General features: G+C 37.8%; 1 protein-coding gene across 1 annotated transcript; it reads right to left on the reverse strand.

The window, feature by feature from the left end:
- Nucleotides 1–468: 468 nt before the first annotated feature.
- On the reverse strand, nucleotides 469–2,584 carry LOC112174440 (desiccation-related protein PCC13-62). The gene is made up of 3 exons (XM_024312209.2): nucleotides 2,195–2,584; nucleotides 1,099–1,327; nucleotides 469–987 (listed from the first exon to the last, which is right to left on the reverse strand). The coding sequence occupies exons 1-3, from the start codon at nucleotides 2,551–2,553 to the stop codon at nucleotides 610–612; spliced, it is 966 nt and encodes a 321-aa protein (XP_024167977.1). The 5' UTR covers nucleotides 2,554–2,584; the 3' UTR covers nucleotides 469–609.
- Nucleotides 2,585–12,872: the final 10,288 nt, after the last annotated feature.

Genomic DNA, 12,872 nt, shown 5'->3' on the forward strand with positions numbered 1-12,872 from the left:
CTATTTTTTCTCTCTCTCTCTCTAAGTAACAAGGGAGTGAGGGTAAAATGGTATTAAAAAAAAATTAAAAACAAAAAAAAAGGTATTAGGGAAGACTCCCTTAGAGTGTATTGGGTAAGAGAGAATTAAAAAAACTTAATGGGGTAAGTGGGAAAAAAATCCCTAGAAATGGGGTAAATAGACAAAATCCCTTTTATTTATATCTGTATATTATTAAGATTTTCGAGGATTGATCCATTGCTTACTATCCTCTGTTCTAACATATATATTCTTAAAAAGATGTAATTACGCAATCAAGAAATTCGGTTATGTCTTAAAATTTCTCCTGAATATGCATGCATATCAGGTATTTAGGTGATGATAGGCACTAATGTGATATATCATACGCATTAGACGTGCTACTGACTTTGTCAATCAAGACTGGGAAAAGCCGACACTAATACGATTGCCCGATGTAATAAGAATGAGAACACTTCTATTAATTATATTGTTATATATGATCGATACATGATCAAATGCATATACGCAAGTTCTTCTCGCATAACTTATTTAGCAATTATTATATATATATCACCCATAATTATTGTTATTAGCTAGCAGAGATGCTATCTAGATCAGCAGAAAGCTCCTTGCAATTTTGCCGTTGGCACCTTTGGGAAAAAATCCGAAGGGCAGGCGCTCATTGCCGGTTCCATACACAATCCTCAAGATCTCAGGCTCTGTTCTTGCGTACGATAGTGAATTGGCATCGGCGGACAAAACGTTACTGGTCGTCCGGTTCTCTGCCCCGAGGGTTGTGTCAGCTAGTAAGATGCCTTCGCTTTTGATGCCACACTTGCCAAGGGTGTTAGTGAGCTGGGAAATGGCCTTGGTGAATTCACCCACCGTGATATTATATGGAGGCACCATTTGAGTTGCATTCGGGTACAACAATGTACGTATCACTGCACTCTGTCCAGCCTTGATTGGCAAAAGCTTTGAAGCCAACTATAAAACCCCAAAAAAAAAAAAAATGGTCGTTACAGAAACTTAATTTATACAATTGATCGAAAACAAAATTGAATATATACATGTCCAATTCTTAATTACTGTACTCACAGATAATGAAGAAGAATTTGTGGTGAGGCTTGGAATGGCGCTAACATAGGATAGTTGTGCGAGATCAGGCATGGCATAGGCCCCTAACAGAAAATTGAGGGAGTTTGCGTATGGATTAAATGAAGGGATAAGGGGTTTCCCCAGTGCTAGGTCAAAAAATAATCCCCAATTTATGAGGCCGAGATTTAGTAGAGGCCTTGGAAATCCTCCCACAGTCTGAACAATAGACCTGAAATTTATCAAATACTATATGTCATGTCGTAGTACTATAGCAACATTAATACTGAATTAGTGATCTTCATTCTTCAAGACCGATGCGAACTATTTAATGGAATCATATTGCACGAAACTCCTCGTATTATAATTTGTATATGTACGTGGAGCATAAATTTACCCCTCGGATGTGCGAAGTCCCTCACCATATTATATAAAAACTCAGAATTAAGGGAAGATTGTATCTTGGGTAAATTTGTTTACGTGTTTTGGTCGGATTGCAAGTATGGTCCTAGTGTTTTAACTTTGTAATTTTGGACATTTTTATCATTTTGATGGTAATTGATGCATAAATGATTTTCAGTTTCTAACTCCAACTCTAAAGATATATACACAACAGTCTTTCTATGCTAAGACCTAAGAATCTCTTTGGATTTTAAAATCTAAGGATCTTCTTAAATAGACTCATTTTCGATCGCATATCCACATCTCGACCGTTCAGTTTTTAGGTCCTAAATTGATGATCGTTAAAGCATTCAAAACTGTGATTTATAATTCTGAACACGAACGGTTCAGATTGGACAGATTCGGTTCGTTCATTAATTTAATCTAATTCGACACTTTAACGATCATCAATTTGGCTGAAAATTTGTAGAAGTGATCTATACATTAGGATCTAAAAATTGAATGGTCAAGATATAAATATGCGATCAAAAAGTATGTCTATTTAAGGAAATCCTTAGATTTTAAAATCTAAGGAAGTCCTTAATTAGCATAGAAAGACTGTACTTAATGGAAAAAGATGAAAGTGACTGAAACTGCAATGAACATAAGGACCAAAGTTGCAATCTAATTACGAGACAATATCTCCAAACTTAGGTACCTGATGTTACCAACTTGTTGATAAGCAATCTCTTCACTGATACGAGCGACATCAGGATTGAGAAGCAAGGCCTTCCGAGCACCAATGGGAGGCGGACCACCTTGGGCCAAATCCGGACTGATGCTGTCGAGGCCTTTGCCAAGAGCGCCGTATAGAAAATACTCAGCTTGACAGAATTCTAAGTTCAAGGCAAACTGAACGCGATCGACATCGGTGGCATTAATGGGCGCGCAGTAGTTAGGGGGACTAATAGTGATATTAATAGCAGTACTCAGACTCATAACCTGGTGAATGAGGCCGAGATACAGTGCAAGAAGAACAAGGAAGACAGAAGAGAAATTAGAAATTGAAGGAGCCATTGCAAATGAAAGTAAACAAATGCTGTAATGGTTTTAGTACGTGGTGGATGAGTGAATGAAGCATGCAGTACTGGGTTTATATAGACATGCCCGGACCCCGTGCAGTTGCTGAGAGAGTACGTAAGTGGTTAATTGGATTTAATTTGTGGTACGAAAAGATTGTAAATTCCAATAATCTTGTAAAAATATACGTAATGCTAAAGAGTTAATGCATCTGTTTAGATCTTGGTACACCTACGTTATGCATGTGACACCTATATTTACTTCTCAAAATCAATATGATTGTACCATCACTTGCCGATGCTAATTTTAATCCATTTTTGAAAGCTATTGAAGACAAATCGAGTGATCGACTTAATGTCCTTAATCAATCCACTTTTGGTGGTTTATTTGTCTATCTGTTGAAAATTGTATGTTCACGTACAAGTTCTTAACTTTTTATTTTATTTTATTTTTTTATCAATACAAGTTCTTAACTTGAACGACGAATGTTGAAATACTAGGCCAAAAATCTGCAAATAACTATGTAAGACATTAACTAGAATTTGGTCAAATATTAATTGAATTAGTCATCAGTTCAACGATCTCATTTTTCTTTTCTTTTAAAAAAATGGTTTTTCAATATCTTTTCATTCACTATACTTATATATACAATTAGAATAATGATTTTGACACTCCACGTTTTCATATACTTTATTATCTGTTCTTCATTTTTATGTAGTTTAATTAAAATAGAGTACACTCCACTATAATTATTATTATTGATATTTTTCTATCCAAGCTAAGCCTAGCCAAGGCTCGGCCTCTCTACAGTACTCCTCTCCCCTGTCTAACCCACTTATCGTCTTAACCATTGAGTGTCAAAGTCAGACGCTATATCTCCGTCTATCTCTCTATATAAAAGATGGAGCTAGTACTAATTGTTTGGCATGAGCAGGACCGCGCTGAAGCTAATTAACCAGCTAGCCACTCGAGATGAGATCGACTCACTCACTACTTGTAAGCTTTTGTTTTTTATTACCCGGCCCTAAGATATATTACCAACGTTGAAATGACATGAAAACTAAAGCCATATATTAACCATAAGTGAATAGTGAAAAGTCGTCAAATATATTATACATCATTGAAAATTGTCACATTAACATGAAATTTTTGTTATAAAATCTGTCATGGAGAGTGACTCCTTAACATAGAGAACTAAGTTTTCATTGATCGTCACATAATTAAACACTGCTCTTTATAAAAAAAAAATGTATCGTCAATAAAAGAATATGACTAACAGAGCATTTCCAACAAGAGATGTCAAAATTTTTTGTCAAATTTAAATTTGAAGGTTGACTTGGCAAATAACATTTTGTGGACTTCACCTCCAATCCATCTGCCAAATCCAACCCAACCCTTCTTGTTTTTTTAATTTCCCCATCTTGATGTTGCTTTGTTCATCGCTTTGGCAGGGTTTGCAAACAAAACCCAACCCATCATCAATTATTCATCAGTTTATTTTTCTCCTTCTCACTTCAGCAACTTGCCCCAACTCTTCTTCTTCTTCATTTATCTTCCAGTGACTACTCTTCATCTTTTCCATCTTCACTTTCCCTATTTCATATTGAGATCATGAACAAGTTTTTAGTTTGTGTTTTTGGTAACATATTGAGATCAGAAAGATTGCCATGGCCCGTGAGTTCTTGTTCATTTATTTTCCAACAATTCTTTTCCATCTTCTCTTCCTCATCTATCTCAATTATTTGCAGTTGAGTGTTTCTTTGAGATCGACATACAACATCGATGTCGAGAAGAAAGGGAATTTCAGATAGACATCAACATGAGGGATTTTAGATCGACATCAAGGAGAGAATTTCATATCAAAATTGAGAGAGTGCTCTGGATCTTGTCATTATAATGACAAATATGACCATCTGGGATTTCAAGTCGAGATCGTGAAGAAGTTTTCAGGTTTGAGGTTTTGGGAACAGACCAATTTCTTTCTGATTCTGGCAAAAAGCCATCTTTGAAAACGATGAAGATGAGTTATTTGAGGCATTTGACAGTTTTAAGATATCTGTCAAATAGATTGGGTTGATATGTCAAATACACGTGGATTTGACAGAATTGTTACAGTTGGTTTCACAGGCCTTATGTTACCGTTGGAGCTACACAGTGGATTTTGACAATTGACACCACCGTTAGAGATGGTCTACGTGTGTGTGTGTGTGTGTTTTTTTTTTTTTTTTAAATTTTTTTTACAGAGTAATAGAGATTTCATTTAATCCCAAAGTCAAAACGGCACATACAAATAAACCCTATATACTTGCACCCTAACTCAGTGGTCAAGCAGTTAAGGGAATACGAGTACCATCCACTGAGACAATGATGCCCACTTGAATTTGGAGATCCTACAACTACAAATCTCAACGTACACTAAGAAAACTATCTTGCATAATCTCCTTTTGTCAATGCACTCAATTGTGGTACTCCAGGAGATTCATTAACTTGGTGTAAAAAGAAGAGTCTTTTCCTGTATACCCAAAAAGCCTTGGTATTTTTCCCAACTGCCCAACACTTTGATATTAAACTGTTGTTGATAGACAAAGACTAACAGGGATGGTTTAAACAAACAAATGCCTTTTGTATCCTATGTTGACCTTTGGATTCTTCTACAATTCTATTCAACAAAAAGTAACAGCATTTAAAACGTCAAAACGAAAACAAGACTAGCCTTCAACATGCCACATTTCGCCTAACGACTCCTTGTCTAAGCGGCTACTCACAGGGCGGAATCACTGCTGCTTGTCCTAATTTTTTCTGTTTAAAAAACTGATTCTCTCAGATGAACTATAAAGTTTTAGAACCTTGGATTTCCATGGGATGCATGCATTTAAATAGTAAACTTAAATAGTAAACTATGAATGACAATTATCATGCATTAAAAACAAATGAACTAATAAAGACAATATTGGTTAAAGAAGTGGGTGAACAACCATCTGAATTTATTCAAATATACATATAGTTAAAACATTCAGAGCCTCATTCTCAGGTAAACAGCAAAAGCTGTTTAGCTATCCATAAGAATGAGAACAAGTACTTACTTGATGAAAGCACACTACTTCACACTTAGACAGGAAGGGAAACTCACTGCTATACTACTTGAGAGAAGACTCTTCTGCTCAATATTCTATTCTATATTTTTGAACTGCTATGTTTTTCTTCGAATCTACCTTCGAATCTTTCTTCCCATGCCTTCTAAGAGAAGCTAAAGCTCCTTATATAGGGAGCGGAACTCAAACTAGAATTCAAAATACAAAAATGTACAGAACAACTCCGTGACTCCTGCTTTTCTGAGTGCTCCTGCTAGTGGAGGTCGGACAGGGAAAAGCAAAAGTTGTTAGGGTGAAATGTTTTTCACTTTCTCTTTTTGAAAAAGCAAAAGTATCTTTTGAAAAAGAAACAGTTGCTTTTTGTCTTGGTGCTTTTCTTCTTTCACCCGTAGTTTCACTCGTGATGCTACATATTTTCATCTGTTTCAGACTGGTGGCCAAAGACAAAGGAGTTGTTGTCTGCCTGGGCCATGCGAGTTGTTGTAGCATTGTCCTCGACATCTGTATCAACATACATCTTGTGGTGGTTGTCATTTTCAAGTTTTTCCACCCAACGCATGCATGCCATTGTCGAGTCTATCTCTTTTCTGGTTAGAGATAGGAATAGGTCACTGCTGACTACGTCAGGATGATCGTAAGCAGTGATAATTGTTTTTTCTCCTGCTGCCAGGAAGGTGTTGCTGATATCTTCAGCGATGATCTTCTTCATGTATTCTAGGGCCATGGCCTTCATCCAGGGAATGCTTGAATTTGGTTAACCGTTGTACCCGACACAAGCTGGTTGAAGATATTTCCTTGGGGTGATTCTCACATAATGATATGGAGAAATATATTCAACTTCACCGTTTGCCTTCTGGATCCATTCTGGAGGAGTGGATCTGAACTTCAGACGAAGCATACAGTCATTTTTTCTGATGTTTTTGACTGTGTTGACAATAATAAGCGGCAAACCTTTTAGATCATCATTAGTTTTAGTCCACAGATTATGGGCAAAACCATTTTCAACAAGCCAAAGCTTGTGTTCTTGGGGATGTTCACTCTGAATATTTACCAGGTATCTTCCAACATATGGTCCTACAACGATGAAGAGAGTTGGAGGAACTAGGTTTTCAGGATTATGCCTTCCTATCAGACTATGGAATTCATGCCAGTTTGATTCATTGAGTGCCATGATAGGGACCTTAGCACTTTCTAGACTTTCAAGGAAGTGAATTTTGTCTTTTCTGACAGCACTCTGCTGCATATGAATTTCTTCAGTCTGTGGTTTGGCATTCTCATAAAGTTCTTCAGCTAGAGCAAAGAGTGCCGGGAACATTAGACCACTGCTTCTTTCTTGAAAGGCAAATAAGAGATTGTCCAAGATTGCCTTCTGGTGATAAGCTAATCTCCTGCTAGTTCTGAACACAGGAGTATCAAAAGTTCTTAATTCATAATTAAAAACATTTATAACTCCACTAGGAGTTGGTCTGCTTTTTGGCAAAGCAGCAGCCATCAACGGTCTTGATGTGCCTTTACCGTCTGCCGTTTGAGACGGGCTAGTTAATCCTTTACCCTGGGATTGATCAGTTGAGGCCAAGCCTTTTGAGCTTAGCAGAAATCTTCTAAGGATTTTTTCCTTAGTTTCTTTGGGATCCTCTTCAAGTTCCTATTCTTTCCCAATCCTTCTGCTTCTGGGATTACGACCTTCGTCGTCTTCTCTTTGGCTGAACATTGCCATTTCTCTGGTCAATGCGTCTGGAAGATAATTCTTGTTACCTGCAATTAATTCAACAGTATAATCATATTGGTTAAAAAATAATTGCCAGTTTGCTAATCTTCCTCTGTCAGCAGCTTTGTCAAGTTTAAAATTTTTAAAATTCTTTACTCTGGCACAATCGGTGCGGACAGTAAAGGTTTTTCCCAGATATGCTGGAGAATTTAAAATCGTTTTCTTGACAGCTAAAATTTCTTTTTCCCCTGTGGGATAATTTAGTTCTGCAGGGTTGAACTTGCCACTATAAAATTTGCAGATCTTTTCAATGTTAGTTCCAGTCGCTCTCGCCAGAACCACACCGGACCAGTAATTATCACTTGCATCTGTCTGGAGGATAATTTCATCATTCTCTTCTGGTTGTTGAAGAGGAGGGAGGTTTTTGCAGAGATTTTTTATCTGCTTCACGATCTTTTCATCATCTTCAGTGAAGTTCCATTTTCTTTTGGAACTTGTCTTAGGAGATAACATTGCTGTTAACCCTGAGATTTTAGGGATGAAATCTCTCCCATAATTTATGACACCAAGGAATCTCTCTAGACTCTTAGCATCAGGAATTCTGTCTGGAAACTTCCAGATCTTTTCAAGAATATGGGGCTGGAGTTTTATGACTCCATTCTTGATGTTTATCCCTAGGAAATCAACTTCATCGAGGATAAAGAAGATTTTCTTCTCGCCTAGGATAATTCTGTGCTGAACTATCAGCTTTACTACCTCGTGGAGGTGTTTCATGTGTTCTTCTCTGTTTTTGGAGAAGACCAGGATGTCATCTATGTAGACGACGCAGAACTCCGCAACGTGCTTGAAGATGTTGTCCATCTTTCTTTGGAAGATTGAGGGAGCTTGCTTCAGACCAAAAGGCATTACCAACCATTTGTAATGACATTGTGGTGTTCCAAATGCAGTGAGAGGAATGCTCTCAGGATGCATCTTGACCTGCCAGAAACCCGACTTTGCATCGAATTTCGAAAAGACTTTGGCTCCTCTGAGCTGGTTAATCAATACTCTTACTTGAGCAATTTGATAACCGTCTTTGACAGTCTTCTTATTGACATCTCTGTAGTCAATAACCATTCTAGCTTTTCCTCGTAGATTCTCTGCATGATTTCTCACGTAGAATGCTGGAGCATGATGAGGGCTAGTGGAGGGTTGAATTAATCTCTTCTTTAGGAGATCTTCAATATCACTTCTGAATTCTTTCTGATCTTCCTCTTTGTACTGAGGAATGGCTTTGACATGACAGATGGCGTTCATGTCATGCAATCTCAATTCACAGACCACTGGGTCTTTTTCCCAAAACTTCTGAGGATTTGTATCCACATTCTGCTCGAGTAGTTTCTTGATTTTTTCAAGAGTGGGAATTTGCTGGGACTCAAGCTTGTTCTGAAAATGCTTGAGGTTGTGCTCATGGATGAAACTAGCTTCTTCATCTTCACTAGTTTCTTCTTCTTCTTCTTCTTCAGAAGATTCTTCAACAAGTAATTCTTCTTGTTGCTTGATTTGGAGTATAGGCTCAATTTTGGGCTTGTAGGGGGTAAGATCACCACTATTCTGTTGCTATCTCTGATACTGAGTAGTAAAACCGGGACCTACCACACTTTTTGCTTGTGTGAGGCGGTCTGCCCAGAACACCCATCCTCCTTTCCTGAAGCCTATCGCTTCTTCATCCTGAATGAATCATTGTTGGAGAATCAAATCATTTCCCAACAAGAAATCAGATCCTTGGCCTTCAGATTGCCAAACATTCTGGATGATAAATGTTCCTCCACCAATGGTGATATGAACATTTTTTGCTACTTTCTTCATGGTGAGATGGCTTCCATCAAATGTAACACCAGTAGCGGACATCTTCTTATCTTCTTTCCAGAGTTCATCTGGAATTGCAAATCTCTTTGCAACAGTAAATCCTGATCCATTATCTATAAAGGCATGTAGATGATATTTTTTGTGATCTGGGAACTTCAGTCCAATCTCTATGTAGTTGCTGTATCTACTGGTAGAGACGACCTTCGATTGTTGAAGCTCATTTTCCTGAGGAATGAATGGTTTACATTCTTCTGGAACATTTTCTGGTGTTTCAACCAGTTCAATCTCTTCATCGACTTTTTCTTCACCGATGATTTCTTCCTTTATTTCAGAGGAGGAAGATGGTTCCATGGTTTCCTGGAACAGAGTTGTTTCAACTTCTTTCGCTTTTTTCTCAGCGAAATACTCTTCATATTCTTGTTCAACCAATTGGCTTACAAGGCCATTTTTGGTTTTCCTTCTTGCCTCAGCTATGAAGCATTCTTTGTGATAAGTCTTCTTAGACTCTTCACAAAACATAGGTAGACCATTCTTTTCATGACATAGGCAGTAGTCACAAACGAATGTACCAGGATTTACCTGATAAGAAGACATGAAAGTTTATGTCTTGCTTTCTTCCCAGTTTTTGATTCTCAAAACATTCATTTGTCTGGATTCAAAGTACTCTTCTTCAGAATCTATCTCAGACTCATCTGATGAATCTTCTTCTTCAGACCAGGCAGAGTAAACTGACCTGTCGTCTTCTTCATCATCAGAATAGGCTATTTCGTAGCCTTTCATGTTTGCTACTTCTACTATTTGCTCATATTCTTCAAAGATAGCTTTAGTAGATCTTTTACCCTTTTCCGGGCATTCATTGGCATAGTGCCCTTCAGCTTTACATAACCAACATCTGCAAGTTTTCTTGCTTGGTTGCTTGTGCTGATGAGTATTCTTCTTTTTCTTGAAGAATTTCTTTTTAGGATCTTCATCCTGCTGTTTCTTGTAATTGGAACTTCTCTTGAATTTCCAATCCTTCTTCTGATTACTCTTTTTGAATTTTTTAGAGTAATATTTTTCTTTCTTCTTTCTACGGAACTTGGAGTCATGACATCCCCAATTTGTGGGCGTATCCAATATTCCATAGCATAAATTTTCAACTCCTTTGAGTTGCTTCTTGGCCATCTTAGCTCTAAGATTGGTTTTGCATTGCTCCTTCAGTAATTGCCGGATTCTGTCGGCAATTCCTCCAACTGAAAATCTTTCAATTGGCTTCTCAGCTATGTTTTCTCTCACAGCTGTTCTCCATGGTTCAGGGAGCTTTCTTTGCAACAGATTAACTAGATCAGTATTCTCTAGTTCACCAATTGTACAGTAATATTCCTGAAATTCATTCAGGTATTCTTCGAAGTATCTCATGTCGCAGATCTTGAGCGCATAGATATTCAACTTTGCCGTTTCTTTGGCTTTCTCACTCAGATTTGAAAGATCTCCACAGAACTGATCGTACAGGGGTACTGCAAAATCATACGGAGACTTTGAATTCTTGATCTCTTCAAGCCAGTCTCTTCCTCTGGCAGTTTCTTTGAAGGATAGGTAGTACTTTTTTGCCACTCCGGTAAGAGTAGTTTCATAGTACACCTGCAAATCTGGTGCTTCAAATTTGCCAAGGGTAAGTGCAGAAGCCATCATCAGGCTGTCTACCCATTGGTCAATAGTTTTGCTTTTGTCTAGACTCTTGTCTAGATTCAACCAGATGCCATAGTTCGTGATCGGAACTCTTGGCAGATTGTCCTCTAGGACAAATCTTTGGGAATTTCTTTCCCCTTTTTTACCCGTGGGGGCTTTCTGAAATGAGAGTTTTGTTTCCCTTTTTTCTCTGCTTATGAAAGTTCTGGAGCTCTCTCCATCTTCCATTTCAAGATCTTGATAAGGAAAGACTTTTCTCTTCTTTTTGATTTTGAATTCTTTCATCTCTTCGATTAGTTTTTCTAATCGTTCAGGACTTTCACAATTCTCAGCTTCTTCATAAAGATCATAGAGCCTCTCAGCTCTGAGCATGTGGACTGGTCTGTTCAGATCAGCTTCCAAATCTTCTTCTGATATTGGCTCTTCAATGGTGGATTTTGTACCACTGACACTAGCTTCTCTAGTGCTGTAGCTTCTTCTTAGAAGGTTGTTGTTTATCCTGAAATTTTCAGGACCGACATCACTTTTTCTGTGGTTGTCGAAGTTGAGGCTGATTTCTCCAGTTCTTCTACTCTCGTAGATTTTTGCTTTTGCACTTTCTGCTGGTAGCTTCGGACCGGATAATTTCCATTCAATAGGAAAAGTTACTTCATTCCAAGCAACCTTGTGAATCTGCTGTGAATGGTTCTTCTGGCTGGTGAGGAATCCAGTAGTGAGACCAGGGATGTTGGAAATCCGTGTCTTCGGCTCTATTGTGGTGCTCATCAGTTTATAGTATATTCTGTATACTATCGCCAATTCTTGCATATCATTTTTCATTGATATGCCATCTGTCTTGACTCTCAGTCGGAGACAGTGGGCTGCATCCTTCAGGCTGGTTGAGAAGTTGGGGAAGCAGTTGAAATATGCTACTTGGTTGCACAGTGATGCTTCTAGAGTTCCCAACAAACTAGCTTGGAAGTCTGTCAGTCTGTTGTCTTGCAGGACGCATAAGACTGAGCAGTTGATGCCTTCTCTTGCCAAAAGCTTTATGCCTACTTGGACTGCTCCAATGTGCATAAATTGATACTTCTTTGCTTGTGCTTTGGCAACTTCAGCTGGAGTGATCATCAAGAGATCTGTCTCTCCTCCTGCTGTTGAGGGGGTTGTGAATTCAAGCAATTTGAAATGATGGCTGTCCATCAGGTCAAATGATCCCCTTTTGTAGATCTGTTTGAAATCTAGCTTTGGAATTGAGGCGTTTTTTACCTCTTGCTCGATTTCATTATATTCAAATTCTTCAGAATTCAGGAGTTGTACTCCTTTCTTTTTCCCGAAGATGCTCATCATTTTTACATCTCGAGTATCTTTCGGCTTTTCATACCGAATACTAGTCTGACTAGTAGATGGTTCCAGAAAAATCATGTTTGGAACAAGATTTGAATCTGGTTTTTCTAATGGTTTGAACCCATTAGCCTTCTTTTTTACTGTAGGTACTTTCTTGTCCTTCAGTATTTTTTCCAGCGTTTTTTGCTGTTCATTGATTTTTCTACTGACACTCGTCAGCTTTTCTTCTTCCGTTTTTGGAAGTTCTTTGATATAATCCAGTTTGTTTTCCAATCTTTCCAATTGGTGGATTATAGCAAGTAATTTTTCTAGATGATTTTGACATCTAGATACTTCTAGTAACAGCTTCTGATATTTCTCATCAGAAGATTTCAGTAGAGAATTTATTTTCTCTAATAACAATTCAGACATTGTCCCCATTAAGGAGGGGTTCTCCTTGAGCTATTTTACAAGCTCTGATACCAGTGATGTGCGGATCTAACCAATGCTCAAATAATCAAGAGGTTTTTGTTCCTCTTCCAGAACATATAAGAGATTATCAATCTCTTCTTCTATTTTATAGATTCTAGTCTGAAGTCTATAAATAATGTCCCAATAGTTGGGAGATTCTCTGTCGAGATTATCTCGATAAGCTTTCAGTTTTCTCAATTTTTCTCTCTCTCTATGCAATTCTT

Source organism: Rosa chinensis, chromosome 6 (genome assembly GCF_002994745.2).
Source record: "Rosa chinensis cultivar Old Blush chromosome 6, RchiOBHm-V2, whole genome shotgun sequence".
NCBI classification, from domain to species: domain Eukaryota; kingdom Viridiplantae; phylum Streptophyta; class Magnoliopsida; order Rosales; family Rosaceae; genus Rosa; species Rosa chinensis.

Excerpts from the sequence above, each read along its gene's own strand:
- LOC112174440 (XM_024312209.2), bottom strand. The coding sequence starts at position 2,553 with ATGGCTCCTTCAATTTCTAATTTCTCTTCTGTCTTCCTTGTTCTTCTT. Across the intron at positions 1,328-2,194 it reads CAACAAGTTGGTAACATCAG|GTCTATTGTTCAGACTGTGG; the intron begins GTACCTAAGTTT and ends GATAAATTTCAG. Across the intron at positions 988-1,098 it reads CAAATTCTTCTTCATTATCT|TTGGCTTCAAAGCTTTTGCC; the intron begins GTGAGTACAGTA and ends GGGGTTTTATAG.